General features: G+C 38.5%; 1 protein-coding gene across 1 annotated transcript in view; it reads right to left on the reverse strand.

Annotated features, from left to right (window-relative positions):
• Positions 1 to 2317: 2317 nt before the first annotated feature.
• LOC104841109 (vitellogenin-1-like) overlaps positions 2318 to 14493 on the reverse strand; it is a 43416-nt gene continuing 31240 nt past the window's right edge. Inside the window, exons 26-36 of the mRNA XM_010582558.1 lie at positions 13790 to 14023; positions 12503 to 12709; positions 11326 to 11468; positions 10691 to 10829; positions 9365 to 9500; positions 8459 to 8645; positions 7937 to 8034; positions 7242 to 7336; positions 6977 to 7136; positions 5611 to 5772; positions 2318 to 2636 (exon numbers count right to left, since the gene is read on the reverse strand). Of these exons, the coding sequence (XP_010580860.1) occupies positions 2518 to 2636; positions 5611 to 5772; positions 6977 to 7136; positions 7242 to 7336; positions 7937 to 8034; positions 8459 to 8645; positions 9365 to 9500; positions 10691 to 10829; positions 11326 to 11468; positions 12503 to 12709; positions 13790 to 14023 (1680 nt within the window). The 3' untranslated portion in view covers positions 2318 to 2517. The remainder of the gene's footprint in view (positions 2637 to 5610; positions 5773 to 6976; positions 7137 to 7241; positions 7337 to 7936; positions 8035 to 8458; positions 8646 to 9364; positions 9501 to 10690; positions 10830 to 11325; positions 11469 to 12502; positions 12710 to 13789; positions 14024 to 14493) is intronic.

Below are 14493 nucleotides of genomic sequence, written 5' to 3' on the forward strand. Positions count from 1 at the left end.
GGAGCTTCTGCTGAGGGAAAAGCATATGTGTGTGGTTTTAGCGTGGGCAGGATACCTTTTTCCAGGCATGACAATTTAGCAGCAAGAGACGTGGAGCTGTTCTGGTGGCTCCCCTTACTTGGGGCGCTGGAGGTGCCTTCTTGTTGGTGCAGGATCCAAAGCGGGGCTTCAGCAGGCTCAGGCCTGACCTGGCACGCTTATCGTTTTTTAACACTGTACAGTACCCATTATTATTATTATTATATATCGCCATTGTAGAATAAACTAATTTAGGACTGCTGATCAATCTCTGCCTTCAAGTTTTTTCCAATGACTTTAACAATCTGTAAATTGTTTCTGGGAGAAGGCATTTGCCTTTATGAGCTGCTTGTATTTTTTGTACTGTACATCCCAGCTTGATCATTGTTAATTAGTGTCATGCTTCTGTGTAGATGACTGTGTTTTACTGCGAGCAGAATTACTTCTCTTACTAATGGCTCTTTGCTATTACTAAATTCCTGTTCTAGTAGTTGAGCATGAAAGTTCCTTTTTTCTTCTCTCACTACTACCTTTGTCTTATCTGAAGTGGTTGACTGGTGAAAGTTTCTCTTTTGTAAACAAGTGGATTAAAGATAAAGGTGTTGGATTAAAGATGACAGTCTGATCCTACGAAAGTCAATGGCAAATATCGCATAAGCCACCGTGAGAACAATACCAGGAAAAAAAGGGCTCTCCAGGTGTAATATTAGTGTGATTTTTAAAGGAAAATGGAATGCAATAGTCTTCATCTCCCTTCTTGTTTGGGGCTATCCTTTTTGCAGTATAGTACTTCTGACGAGTTAGCAAAACACAGCTTTTGTGCAGGGAATTTGTGAATGCTTTATTGCGAATAAAAACACAGTGCAAGAACTCATGTTACTGGTCTTAGTTTGAACATACTTGCATGAAAAACAGCTGTTGAATAGAGCTCTGGCTATCTGCATATAGACCCGCTACACATGAAGGTTCTCAAATACAGCATACGGACTACATTAAGGCTGGGTGAAGGGAAGGAGGCAGGTAACCCCTTTTTGCCCTCTGTACGTTATTCCCGGGAGAGAGGCTTAGGGGCAGAGGCAAACATGTTTGCCACAGGGTATGCACCAGGCTCAGCCTACTGAGCCCTGGTTTGAACAAACTCATAATGACTTACTTTCTTCTGGAAGTAATGAAGTGCAGTACACTGAGAAAGAACCCGATCTTTTCTAACTTCAAGTTGGTAGCAAGCTGCAACTTGAGAGAGAGTGAAAGGAGTACTATATGTTACTCATGTTTCTGCTCTTGAAAGAAAATTACTGAGAAATGTTATTCTGTAATTGTTCAGCTATTTAGTCTTCAATCGTCTCTCTGATAGCTCAGTTTTTAGTTAGAAAGAAAAGTATTTTCTTTAAAGACAGTTTCCTGGCAGCATTTGGGTTCAGCAGTACCTTGCCCATGCTTAAGGGTTCTCTGGAAGGGCATGCTGGCTGCTATAGCCTGTTATGGAAAATGTATCACGGCTCACTGCATGGCTGATTCATGTATGAGGTGAAGAGATACTGTACTGTTGCTTGGGGTTTGAAGGTGCCACCTATTCCTGGTCTCCTGGGCTAGGAGGGAATTGCCTTTCTGCATAGGCCCAGTGAAAGCTAGCAGATTGACACTTCACTGGTTAAACACAGTCTAACTGTCCTGCTTGTACTTTATTTTAGCTTTATGATGCTATTGATCTTCCATATTTTTCTATATACTACTTTTTTTGGAGTATTTGGAATGCTACCTGATGTATTATTGTTCCCTGAAGTTTTTGAAGGCATCATTTTCATAGATATACAATAAGAGATGGTAAACCAAAAAAAAGTTCCTATTCATACCTTTAGCTCTTGAAGCAACAGCACATCCATTGAAATTTAAATGAAAATGGGGACTGTGCCACACACTATAGCTCTCTAGAAAGCTACAGTGGGAGTTTAGCAGTCCAATTCATTCCTTTGTAGAATGTACTAAGGCTAATGGTCTTGCTGGGAGTAAAATGTATTTTTTTGCAGAATGGTTCCAAGAACAGACTTTGCTCTTTACCAGAAAACATAAAAGAAAACAAATGCTTACTGTGTCTTTAGTATGCTAAATACGAAATTCTTTGCACAATGGAATGTTAGCAGTAGCTGTAATGATGTTTTCCTTTCATCACCTACTGAACATAATTTTAAGAGAGGACAGCTGTAATTATATTTCAGATAAAAGGAAGCAGAATTTCTGGATAATATTATAGTTGGTCTGATTGTTTTGTTGATAGGGAAAAATAGAGAGACCACATGAATACTTATTTAATGAACAACATATTTATTAAGCAGTGCAGACTGTACTTAATGCTTTTGACTTTGGATGCAGTGCAGTAGGCTTATTTTCTTCAAGCACATTTTTAAATATTTTACTACAGCTATTACATTCCCTTCTTATCTTTCCAGCTATTCAATTATTTGTATAGTATGTCTATAGCACAACACTAAAGCATTTAGCTTAACTACAGTCGCCAGTGCAGGTACAATCAATGTCAGCATCCACAGACTCCACAACATCCTCAGACGCAGATTTCTTGTCGCTGCTTCTCTGCCATTCCAGCAGGCTTACAGCAGTATCTGTCAGAAGAGCAAAGCCATTGTTAACTACCATCAAGCAAATTAACACATTTCAAGGAAACACTGTTTTGATGGCTGCCAACTCCCTCATCAAGTAAAGAATGAAATCCTGCCCCCACAACTGACATCTTACTGACTCATTGACTTGGAGCAGGATTTTCATCCATGATATAATTACTATAATACTTCCCTAAAACCAAAATGAATAACATTTCATGAAGCACAAAGACAACAGGCAGGCAGCTGTAAAAGTGCTGGAGGTAGCCACTGTCTATGTAAGACCACCACATACCAATACACATCAGCAATCTCTTTTTATGTTAGTGCTGCATATCACTGTGTATTTCAGCTGACTATTTGTCGAAGTTCATTCTGAAGGATAAGCCCTTTGGAGAATTTTCAGAGGTTCATAAACTTCTAATTAAAGTTTCCCATATATTGTGAAATCTGGCAGAGCATTGTCAGTTGCAGTATTAACCTTACCACACTGCTTTATCAACAGCAGCTTGAATAAGCCATATCCCTTAATGCTGAAATAATCTAAAAGGAATAATGATATTCATCCTCCCAATAAATATTCTTAGGTAGTTGGAGGTTTATCATTGCATCTGGAAGAATATTAGGACATCCATTCAGATTAAGTTTGTGTAATGAGAATGGGTAAAGCTTTCATAATTTTACCTCCATTTGTTTTATCCTTCAGTTGGACAATACATTTATAACATGCCACCTCTCATCACGGGGAAATCTGGAGAGCACTGTATGCGTTCAGGTTGTATCGGTCACTTATCACCTGAAATGCTAACATTCTCTTTGGCTAAATTACTGTCCAACCCAAAGCACAGGTTTTGCATAACAAACAGGATAATAAATATTTCCCAGAAAGGTGCTGGAGATGCTTTTTCAAAATATTTAATATGTTCAAGCTGTGAAATGAGAAATGCTATAAAATGTCTGAGTTCTGTTTTTTATGTACATTAATGCTTGTTATGTCTCTTACTCTTGGACACACTGTGGGTCTGATCACATTCATATCCGTGTAGGAAGTGTATCCCTCGGCAAACTGGATCATGGCTGAGTAACCACAACCCCTATGGGTAGGGCTTGTGGCCTGTTTGAAATGTGAACCACTATGTGCACTTAAACTTGGAGTGACATCTGCCTCAGTCAAGATCCTAAGACTACAGTCTCACTGATTTGAGGACAACAGGGAAAATTGTGCATCCTTGTACTTCATTATATCCTTGCTCCACTGGTGACAGTGATGGGGTCCCTCTCTTCTGAAACAGCAGACTGTCAGATCTGACTTCTCATACAAAGAGCTGAGAAAGGGTCTTTGTTCAGTGTATGCAAATACATGTTCTCAGCTTGAGAAAGATGAGAATTTTGTTTCTGCTTCTTCTCCAAGTCATCGAACAGAGAAAGAAAAAGAACAGTTTTTAAGGGCTGGCCTTGTATTCCTATTGATCCTTAGCCTGAGGAAAAGCAATTGTCTTGCTAAAAAAACATAAATGGCATCTTTTCCCTTCCTCCTCCTCCTCCTCCTCCTCATCCTTTTTCCCCTCCTCCTCCTTCTCCTCAGGAAAAATAAATAAAAAAGCCCTTGATTAGGAGTGCTGCTAGCAGTCTTCCCAGTCTCTGGTTCAGTAAATGAACCAGAGAAGCCAGCAGTTGCTGTAAAAGCAGCACTGGCTGTGACAACTAACATATCTTTTTTTCTGATTTTCCTCTTTTCTCACACATTTTTGTGAGAGAATGAGACAGCTTTATTATAGCCTAATATTCTGAGGCTGTGAGTGGCCTGGGGTGGTGACATTTCAGAGATACAGACTTGGACACACAAAAGAAATCTGTGAAACATGGATATGACAAGATTTTGGAAGGTTTTTTTGTTGAGGGTGGGTTTTTCTTTTCATAAAAGGATGCATCTATTCACATCTCAGGGAGCCATCAGAAAACTATTAGCACTCTCTCTGTGCTACTTGTTGAATAGGCTGTTGTAGATGGTTGACTATTATAGACAGATACTTGTTGCAGATATTAATAACATGAGCAAAGTGCAAAGTTCTACATAGGATGTTGTTTAAAATCAGACATAAAATACTCTGTTCCTCTCCAGCATTATTCAACACGGGTCCATTGGCTTCAGCGAAACTACACTGGATTATCCCAGCTAACAATGGTTTTGGCCAACAATGGTTAACACGGAGAACAGACCACTTCAGTAGATACTCCCTAATGGTAGGTTTCCCTCTAAGGTATATATGTACCGTGTAACTCATTAAAAGATTTAGGAAGGAATGCACCAGAAATATCTCTATGTTCCAGGCTGGATTCTCCTCTCATGCTTATATAACTTCAGTGTGAACCTGTGTTAGACAATGCATCACATCCATGACAAATTGGTATAAGTGAAAGGAGAAAAAGGCCCAGTATTTTTAAAAATCTGGGGCATGATTGTGTGTGTATAAAATACCTTCAAAAACAAACCTTTTTTTGGAACAATCTAGAGAACATTTCAGCAATGTGGTTTTTTGCTGATGTATTGCACAGTGGCATAGCATGGCAGTCTAATCACAGCAGTCATGTCACACTACTTGACTGACTTTCAACTGCCCGGCTTGCCCTGGTCTTCACAAAATTGCAGGCTGTAATGTGCATAAAAGGACTCACTGTTGTTTATCTCAACTTTATGGAGATCCTGAAAATGTGAAAAAAATTTTATTGATCACTGCTGCCCCTTTTACCACCTCAAATGTTTTTCTCAGATGATGCTACCTGCCATCATCTAAACTAGCTTTTAGCTGGCCAGTACTGTCAGTGGTTATAGCAAATACTAATGGGATTAAAAACAGCAGCTCAGAGAGGAGCCAGAGCAATACAGGTCTGTGCGTGGCTGTGCTGTGTTTTGTTCTTTTGAGTGCTCTGACAGAGCTCCTACAGTACGTGACACAGAGAGAGAAAAATATCGTACCTCTTGGGAAACAGTGGAAGCCAACCTTAACTGAAGTTTTTTCGATTGGAGTACAGTCTTTCATACATTTCAGTACTGGGTCAACAGAGTAGCACGTAGATTCCTCTCCGTCAATAGTAGGCTTTCGATTCAGCTTCACATAACTGCGCTGCAGCTTGCACCCTAAGAGGAAAAGGAAAGGTAGTTAAAATTGTAGAAATAAATCCCAATCGATCCTTGCAATAATAAAGGTCCGTATTTTCTCTTCAGCTTTTATTAAAACACAGGTGCCTGACAAACCATTTTCACAGTAGTGAGGTTATCGAGATAGGATGATAATAAGTTGGGGGTTAGAGGAAAGAGTCTGAAAGGGGAGCTATTTTAAAAATCTAATTGCACAATATAACCCAAATGGAATCGTGTATACCCAGTTTTTTTAGAACTACATAATACACAGAAAATAACCTCTCATGTCTGAAAGCTATTAAGAATAGATACTGGAAGCACAATGGCTACTTCATTGCATTAGGAAAAATGTCAACTGTAGTGAATGGATAAAAAAAAAAGGCAGCATTTATATAATAACATCAAGGATAATTTTTGTATTGGATGATTTTTATAATGCGGCAATTATCTCACTAGAAAGGTATAATGTAACTTAACAGGATCCCAGCTATGACTCTGTTTCCTGACACACAGATAAGTACAATTCTGCTGCCACTGAAGTCAAGGAGAAAACAACCATTAACTTCAATAAAGTTATCTCAGATCCAAGGTAAATGGAGACCTACAAAACAAAACTGTATTGATGTTATGGGAGGCCATCATTATTTTTCCAGCTACATGTGAGAGGAAGCTCTATTACTTTAGCAGTATTTCTAAATATTTCCCTGAGATTGCACCCTCAGATGGTGCAGAACAAAAATGAAACTTTGTTGTGCACTCTGAAAATTTACATAAACTTAAGATCTGACACTGCATTCATAGTCTGCAACTTGTTTGAGTAAATTAAGGCTGCAGACAACAGCTGAAATGGCTTTGATTCAGTGGTGAAAATCACACTTTTTTCAGTGGGAGCAAGATTAGGCCTAATTTTGTCTCTCCAAGAAAAAAAAGCTCCTCAGTGTAAGAAATTATAGTAGAATCAATTATTTAACATTGAACTGCACATGAGACAAAGACTTCTGCTGTGGTATATATTCCCTATATGCACAGGCAGTGTTTTAAACAGTCAGTGGTTAATGAAGTTAAAATGGATATATATCGCTATTGTCTTTTCTAAGTAAAAGATATCTGATGCTTTTAAAAAAAATATTTTCTCGCTATTGGCAGAGGAAAAGTGAAATCATATTCTCCCCAAGCATAAAGTGTTTTCAGAGCTACTCACCACCAGAGCAGGTTTCTTCTAGCAATATCCATGAATGAACAAAAGCAGAACAGCTGTGTGCCAGCTTATGATTTGGCATTAGGAGTTCATTGTGCTTTTCTCTGTCATTATTTCCACAAACTCCACAGGTCTTTCCTCTCATCCACGAAGCTACGGTAACCTATAAAATAGCACATCTTTGTAGTGAATACTGAAGTGTTGGTCTGTTACACTGCCAAGGTACTAAAGAGAAAGAAAGTAGTAACCTTGAAAGTAAGCCCAATACCTTAAGGATCACACCATCAAAAGTCACATTCTTCAGTCCGTGTGTTGGAACTTCCACACTAACTGTTTTTCCATTTTTATAAATTTTAACATTGTCTGTAAAAAGATAGTGAATCATAAGGTGATCTGCTTAATTTCAAATTAATGGAGAAACTGAGTAGCACAAAATACATCATAATGCATTTTCCTTCACAATGGTTATTTTACTGCTATAGTTGGAATATTTCTTTTTTTTTGGTGGAGAGAGAAAGCAAAAATAGAAGAAATGATCTCTTCATTTGTAAAAATACCCTACTGCTGTTTCCTATTTTGGAATTGACTTTCGTATTCAGTCTGCTAAGTCTCAAAATGATAAGGACATTCGTGGTGCTCCAGCTAAATATCTGAACCAAAGCATCTAACTGTGACTATAACAAGAAATTTTTCTAAACAATCACCAACCTGTATATACCATATATATAAGAAAGGGCTTTATTTACCTGTCAGTTATGCTGGAGGAAAGTAAGAATGTATATACTATAGGACAGAAGAACATAAGTCAATATAAATCTTAAGAAAGTAAAGTCTCTAGTTTTTCTTTGAATTAATCCCGCTTGTGTTTTCTTTACATAGAGATTTTTCTGTAGAATTTATAAAAACATCTTGAAGGTATTTACTTTCCAGGTCAGTCCTGGAAAATTGGGTATCACAGCTTACCTTTTTCATACTCAGAAACTCCACTGTGTGATAGAACTGGTTCTTCATTGCATGCTACAAGGAGAGATGAATTTGCGGCAGGACAGATTGTGATGTTCCTTCAGAAAAAGAAAGAAAGAAAAAGAAGAAACTAGTGGATAATTTAAAATGTGAAAAGTAGAGATATTTGTGACCAAAGCTAGGAAAGAACCAATTTGAAGATCTGAATTTTGAATGAATGAATGAATGTTCTGTTTTCTCTCCAAAGTCCAAAATTCATTGAGACTTTAGGTTTTGAGATTCACCATTTAAAGAAAAGACCGAGTGGGGACTTAATGAGCATCTTATCAGACAATGGTGCCTTGAAGACAAGAGCAACTAAGCCAAAGAGTCTCGGATGAGGATTCCTTGTGGAAATCCTGTGTTTCCCCAAATATCTGATTGCAAACCAGTTTCACCTAGAGCTAGACGTCTCCCATCCCCCAACTAATTCCCTGAAACTTTATACCTAATTCCTGAAACCTCAGGATAAACCACACTTACGCTGAGGTTGTATTTATGTGAACCTCTCTTGAGGAAGACTGAGGATCAACCTTTCTTGTAGTAATGATGAATTTTGGGTGTTCAGTACAGTCTTGGACCACTATCAGGTTGCAGTTTTTATTGAAAGAATATGTACGGCTCAAGTGATCAAATGTTTTGAAATCTCCCTCTCTGACTTCACATGTGGCTGCAAAACAAAACCAGAAAAGAAACGGCAGATGTGGCAACAGCACACGTGTTGCTGCAAAGTATTGAAAGCCACCTCTATGGGATCGAACTACCCAGCAAACAGGAAAGAAACTTCATCATCTCCTTGGCAGAAGCTTTCAATGCTGCCAGAGTCTGTAAGGACAGGATAGAACTACAGAATAACTACCAGATACAGACTATACTAATATTGATTTTAATTACATGCTAAACACAAAACTCAAGCTAACAAGGACTAAAATGTACCAAATTCTTGAGAAACTAAAAATAGTAACTAACCATTATAAAAAGTAGTTCACATTGCCCACAGAAGTGCTAGGCACCAACCAGCTAAGACTCACATGACTCTTTTTTGAAGAAAATAAAGAGACCAGAAAATACATGATCTGTCTTGTACCCACCATCTGATACCTCTCAATGCAGAGACGGCACCTTCTTAGACGGGGCAAAAGACAACCTCTAGTCCTTGCAGATAGGAGGGATTCCTGAACTCTGAATATTTACATCAGTTTGAAGTCCCTTCTTTCACTTGCCAGCAAACATGCTTCTAAGTGAAGGAATGAGCTGTTGAGGAAGCGGGGTTAGAGATGCTATACTTCCCCATAAGACCACTACAAGGAAAGGCAAGGCCCAGTCATGGCAGAGGACGGATCTGCAAACATTGCTTATTCATGAGACAAGCATATAAGTAATATTTACATTGATCTTCTTGTGCTATTTGTGAAGCTATTTCAGGAAATAAATTCCAGGCAGTGATATCTCGAGTCTTGTAAGTTGGAGATGGGCCTAAGGGCAGGGTGAATGGTATTCGGAGTGCCTGATAGTAAAGTGTTACCTGAAAAAGCAGAAATGAAAATACATTAAGATAAATTGAACCATATTGCTCAAGATATGACTGCAAACAAAAAAAAGACTCTTGGAAAAAAATGTCTTGAAGATGTATTTATATAACTGCATTTGTGTTAGTCTCCCCAGGATGCACCCAAACCTTAAGCTTTTGTGAGCAATCACTGTCTTCTCTTCTAGTCACTTTTCTTGACTTTTTGAGAAATTGTTAAGGACATTGGAAAGCAACTGACATAGATGAAGTTTAAGTGATAATTAAGTAATTTCTTAAAAAATAAGGTAACAAGTTAAGTAACTGAGTAAGTTGATGGATGTGTCTGGAAAAGTGAACAGCATCCATTACAAGCTGAAAACTGGCATGATGAACATTGGGGTAAGATGCCTCGCTGTAGCTACAAATTACATTTACCAAGAGAATCAAATTAATGCCTAGTGTGCCTACTCCTTCATTATCATACATTAAAGACCCTGCAATACTGAAGCACCATGGAAGGTTAAAGACACACTAATTTCTCTGTGTATGAATAGCTAGCTGTTATTAATTTGCCAGAGATCCATAGGGGAAATTTTTCAGAGCAGTGCATAGGGATTTGGTGGACAAGGACCAATTAATTAGTGGGATTCTTCAGAACCAGCCTGTGCAAACTGCTCTGAGAGTGTAACTAACTACTGCAGTTTGGTTAAGGCAGAGTTGTATTTGTGGCTGTCATAACCTGATGGACCTGTCTCATCAAGCATGGTTGCTGCAGATGTGGGACTTGAGTGCCAACACAGATAGATGCCGATCATGGTTGCAATGGAGGGCGAGATGTTCTCAAGGCCTCCATTATCTGCTCAGAGACCCCTATACATGCCGCAGAACTAGTCACACTGGGTAAAATGAATAAAGGTGTGAGTGCAGAGCAGTCATAATTGAGACAATTTGGGCCTAATTGCTGTTCTCAGCATGGAAATAAGGTATTTGACTACAGTCTGATATTCAACTTATTGCACCAAAGCAGCAAAAAATCAAGAGTACTCTGGTATGTATTTCAAGACCCATGTAATTTAGTCAGGTATATAGCACCTTCTCTAAAGGGGAACGTTTTGCTTTTTTTTCCCTTTACATTTAGTATCAAAATGTTATTAGTTGAAAATCCATTCAAGGTAAGGAAAACGAAAATAAAAATTGACACGTACCCCAGGAGCTTTAATTACTGTATCAATTGTTCGTGGAGATGTTGCAGCTACCCTTACTATGAATTCATGAGATGGATTTCTCTGATCTGCTTCTGAGAAGCCCAACACGAGTGCTGCACCAGGAACGTATTGCATGAATCTAGATATAAACAAGATGTGACAAACAACTCAGGTAGGTGAGCAAAAGCAGTCATGGGAGGATGAGGACTAGTGGCAGTTCTGAAAAATCAGGAAGAACTGAAAAGTCAAAGAAATAATACTTTAGATCAAATTAAATGGTTTATCCAGAGGAAACACATTGGTTTTATTTTGCTCATTTTAACTGGGTATTTTTTGAGACGGAATAGAAGAGCGTTTCAGAAAAAAAAAGGCATTTTGAACTGAAATATCAAATCATTTAATATGGAAAATGAAATTAAGCCTGTCAAGTTTTTAAATATTTGGGGGATATCTTTTAATATGAAACGTGGAGAAAGTAGAACAGATTCACAAAATACTTTTGTGCCATTGAACTTGTGTTTTCCATCCAAAAATACCCCCAAACATGTTTGGGTTGAAAAATTTTCAGTGTTTTTATAAAGCCAACTAGTGTAAGAAAGGCAAATTAACAATTTAAGAAAGAACAAATTACATACGCTGTGCTTGTCTTTTTTATCCAGGATGGAAGATTTCCCCATTGCACCTTCAGCTGCACAGCCGGCTTCCTCGCCAGTTGGCCTGTGGTAGCCGTGGCTGCTATCCTGTAGTCCCGGCACTCCTTGCCCCATCTCAGTCTGGCCTTTATGAACAGGGAAACAGTGACCCGAACTTCAGAAAAGAATCACAGAACCACCCTTGACCATTTCAAAACGCAAGCTTTTCTTCTTTCCTGAAACTTCACATTGATCCTTAAAGTTTCCAAGTCTTTCTTTTGCTCTAAATAGGCTCACAGAGAAATTTTTACTACGTCTGGAAAAATCTGAGGCATAATAGAAAAAACTTTTGCTAGGCTGTGCAGAACTACATGTACATGTTCCTGCCTCCAAGCAGCCCCTGAAACATCAGGTTTGTCACAATTTCCTGAGATTTCCTTAGACTTGGTAACTTCATAATCAATATGTATTTTTTTCTAGAAGAAGACTGCACTTTAATTTCTATTAACCTTCCCCAATACCTCTTGATTTGAACCCCACCCTGCTTTTTTCAATACTCAAATATCATGCTGAATTTATTAATTGCAGCTGTGAAAAGCAGAGGTTTGTAAATTGTTCTGCAAAGATCTCTTGTGTTAAAAGGCACATGGGAAGTGCAGCACAGAGAGATGCAAAAAAAAGAAAAGAAAAGACCTGTTCCTTCATTTATGATGCTCTCTCAGGCATCATTCTATTACACAACTATACTTTTCCCATCTTTTCATATAAATCCTAAGAAATACATTTCAAATGCATTTGAGTTATGAGTCTTTTGAAATTAATTGTACAGAAAAAAACAGCCAGATTTCCAGACAAGAAAACCATGGTAGAGCAAATAATACATAGGTAGTAAAGAAGCAGTCAATTTTTCAAACATTTTTTATACTTCTACTGGTCATATTTTGATGTATCTTAAAAATCAATATCTTTTTTTGGCAGATTTTGAATGGATTTTTTAATTTTTTTTTAAAATTTTATTTTTAATTCAAAAGACTGGCAAAAGATGGGAACATCTTCTGAAATTTCATGAACTTTGTGAAAGATTTCAAAATACGTATGTTTTTCCAGTTTAGTTCTCCTAATCAGCAGGTGCTCTGGGCTTTTTAGATGTCTTTCTGGGCAAAGCTGCCTGTGTGCTTACCTGTGCTTTCAGAGGCAGTATTACAGCATCAGCACATGCTTTCCAATTGGTTTCAGCCAGCTGAACCACAACTAGTTGCACATCAACTTTGGCAGCATCAGAACGAACATATGCTGTAGCTTGATAACCTTGATTTCTGTTGTCACTCCTTACTGCCTGTGCCACAATCGTAATGCCAGGTGGAATTACGTCTCCCAGGAAGTTGCGCTGAAAAACAACCCCCAACCATCTGTGCTTAAGTATTTCTGTCTATTCACTGGAGACCCTACAGTCCAGTTTATGTGTGCTGATAGCAGGAAGCAGCCCTCGTCCTTCATCAGTTTAGTTTGCGGTATGTATTTCTATATCCCCAATATTTCAGGATAAATTTGGTCGGAATCTTGATTATTTCATTACTACCAGGAATTTTCAAAGACATGATTGTTTTGATAAGGGATCCAAGACTCTTCCAAACTATCTTTATGCATGTAGTAAGATTTTGTTCATTATTTTAATATTTCAAATAGCTGCCTACAGTATGTACTAGATATTTTCAAAGCAGGATACACATTCACAATGTATTTTACTCTACTACAGCTCCTTCATGCCAACTGATTATTTTGAAATCCTTCTTACTAGCAGAGTTCCCATAGACATTGCCTGCATTTGCAGGGCTATTTGTTCTATTATTACGTAGATACCTTTGCTCAGTACAATTATAGAATACTAAGTGTGCAATAAAGATAAAGATGATCTGTGCTTAATGGGACTTCACATTTACCAACCAGTAATAACCATGGAGAGTCTGATTTTAGTTATACTCTGCGTGCACTCATGACTTCAGGTCTACATCTAAAAGTAATTAGGTGGACTTGAGTTAAAAAAAATCTTTAAATGAAGCCTATTTATTTCCTCCTCATTTTTACCTCAATGCAATTTATTTTGCATTTTGGGCTTTCATAGGGAAAAGAAAATTCTGTCCCTTTTAACTTAGAACCCCATTCCCTTCAATATTTATAATTTCCAAATCCAGGCTTTCACATACTGCAAACACCTTTAGAAATGGAGGAAAACATATCCAAGAAACCAGCAAACAAAACCCTGAAGCCAAGAGAATTTGGAAAAAATATTTTCGGGGGGGTGGGGGGAATATCTCAGCAGACTTTAGCTTTCCATTTACAAACTCGACTTGCAGCGTACTTCCTGAGCCTAACCACCTCAGCTGGTTAGCGTGCCACCACATCTACAGTTTCTGCTCCACAGCCACCAAAGCCCGGCTGCTAGTTTGTACCACGCCATCAGTAGTACCTCACGCGTCAGCCTGGACCCACAGCTGTGGTGGCTGCTGACTCCTCTGCTTGGGTGGCTCCTCCTTGAGCTGTGGCCAGCATTTTCTCCATGGCGGCGGTGGCTGCTGGTGCTGCTGGGGCTGCCTGGGCGGCTGCTCCTGCTGCTCCTGCCACTGCTGCTGCTGTTGCTGTGGCTGCTTCCCAACTCAGAGGAAGATGACGATGAGCTGCTTGATATCTCACGATCTGGATGCTATGAAACAAAAATAGGTGAAAAAGCTGTGACGTGGCCTCTAGTTTTACAGTGTAGACATCAATATCAGAGCTATCAGCCTCCCTCTATAGGCAACAGACAGACTTAAACATATCTAGAGTGTTATTTTTATTATCATACGCAGACATGAAACACGTTGGGTAGGAATGTGCCTCGGATCCACCTGGACGCCTCTGCTGACAGGAAGGCCGTGTAGACAGTGATTGCAAATGGCAACATCACATTGTCCAGGTCTAATATTAGGGAAAATAAAAGCTGATGCTTAGTAAGTGGTCAAATATATCCATATTTTTTAGAAATAAAAAAAAGAGATTACAATTTAATTAAAAACACTGTAAATCGTCTTCCTCTTTCACAAGCAGGATACATAATAACTTTACAGGTAACACCTACAAAAGCCACTACATTATCATACTTCTGATATGTACTTTAAATACCTCTGTGCCGTA

This window comes from Haliaeetus leucocephalus, unplaced genomic scaffold (assembly GCF_000737465.1).
Source record: "Haliaeetus leucocephalus isolate CR32 unplaced genomic scaffold, Haliaeetus_leucocephalus-4.0 Scaffold848, whole genome shotgun sequence".
NCBI classification, from domain to species: Eukaryota; Metazoa; Chordata; class Aves; order Accipitriformes; family Accipitridae; genus Haliaeetus; species Haliaeetus leucocephalus.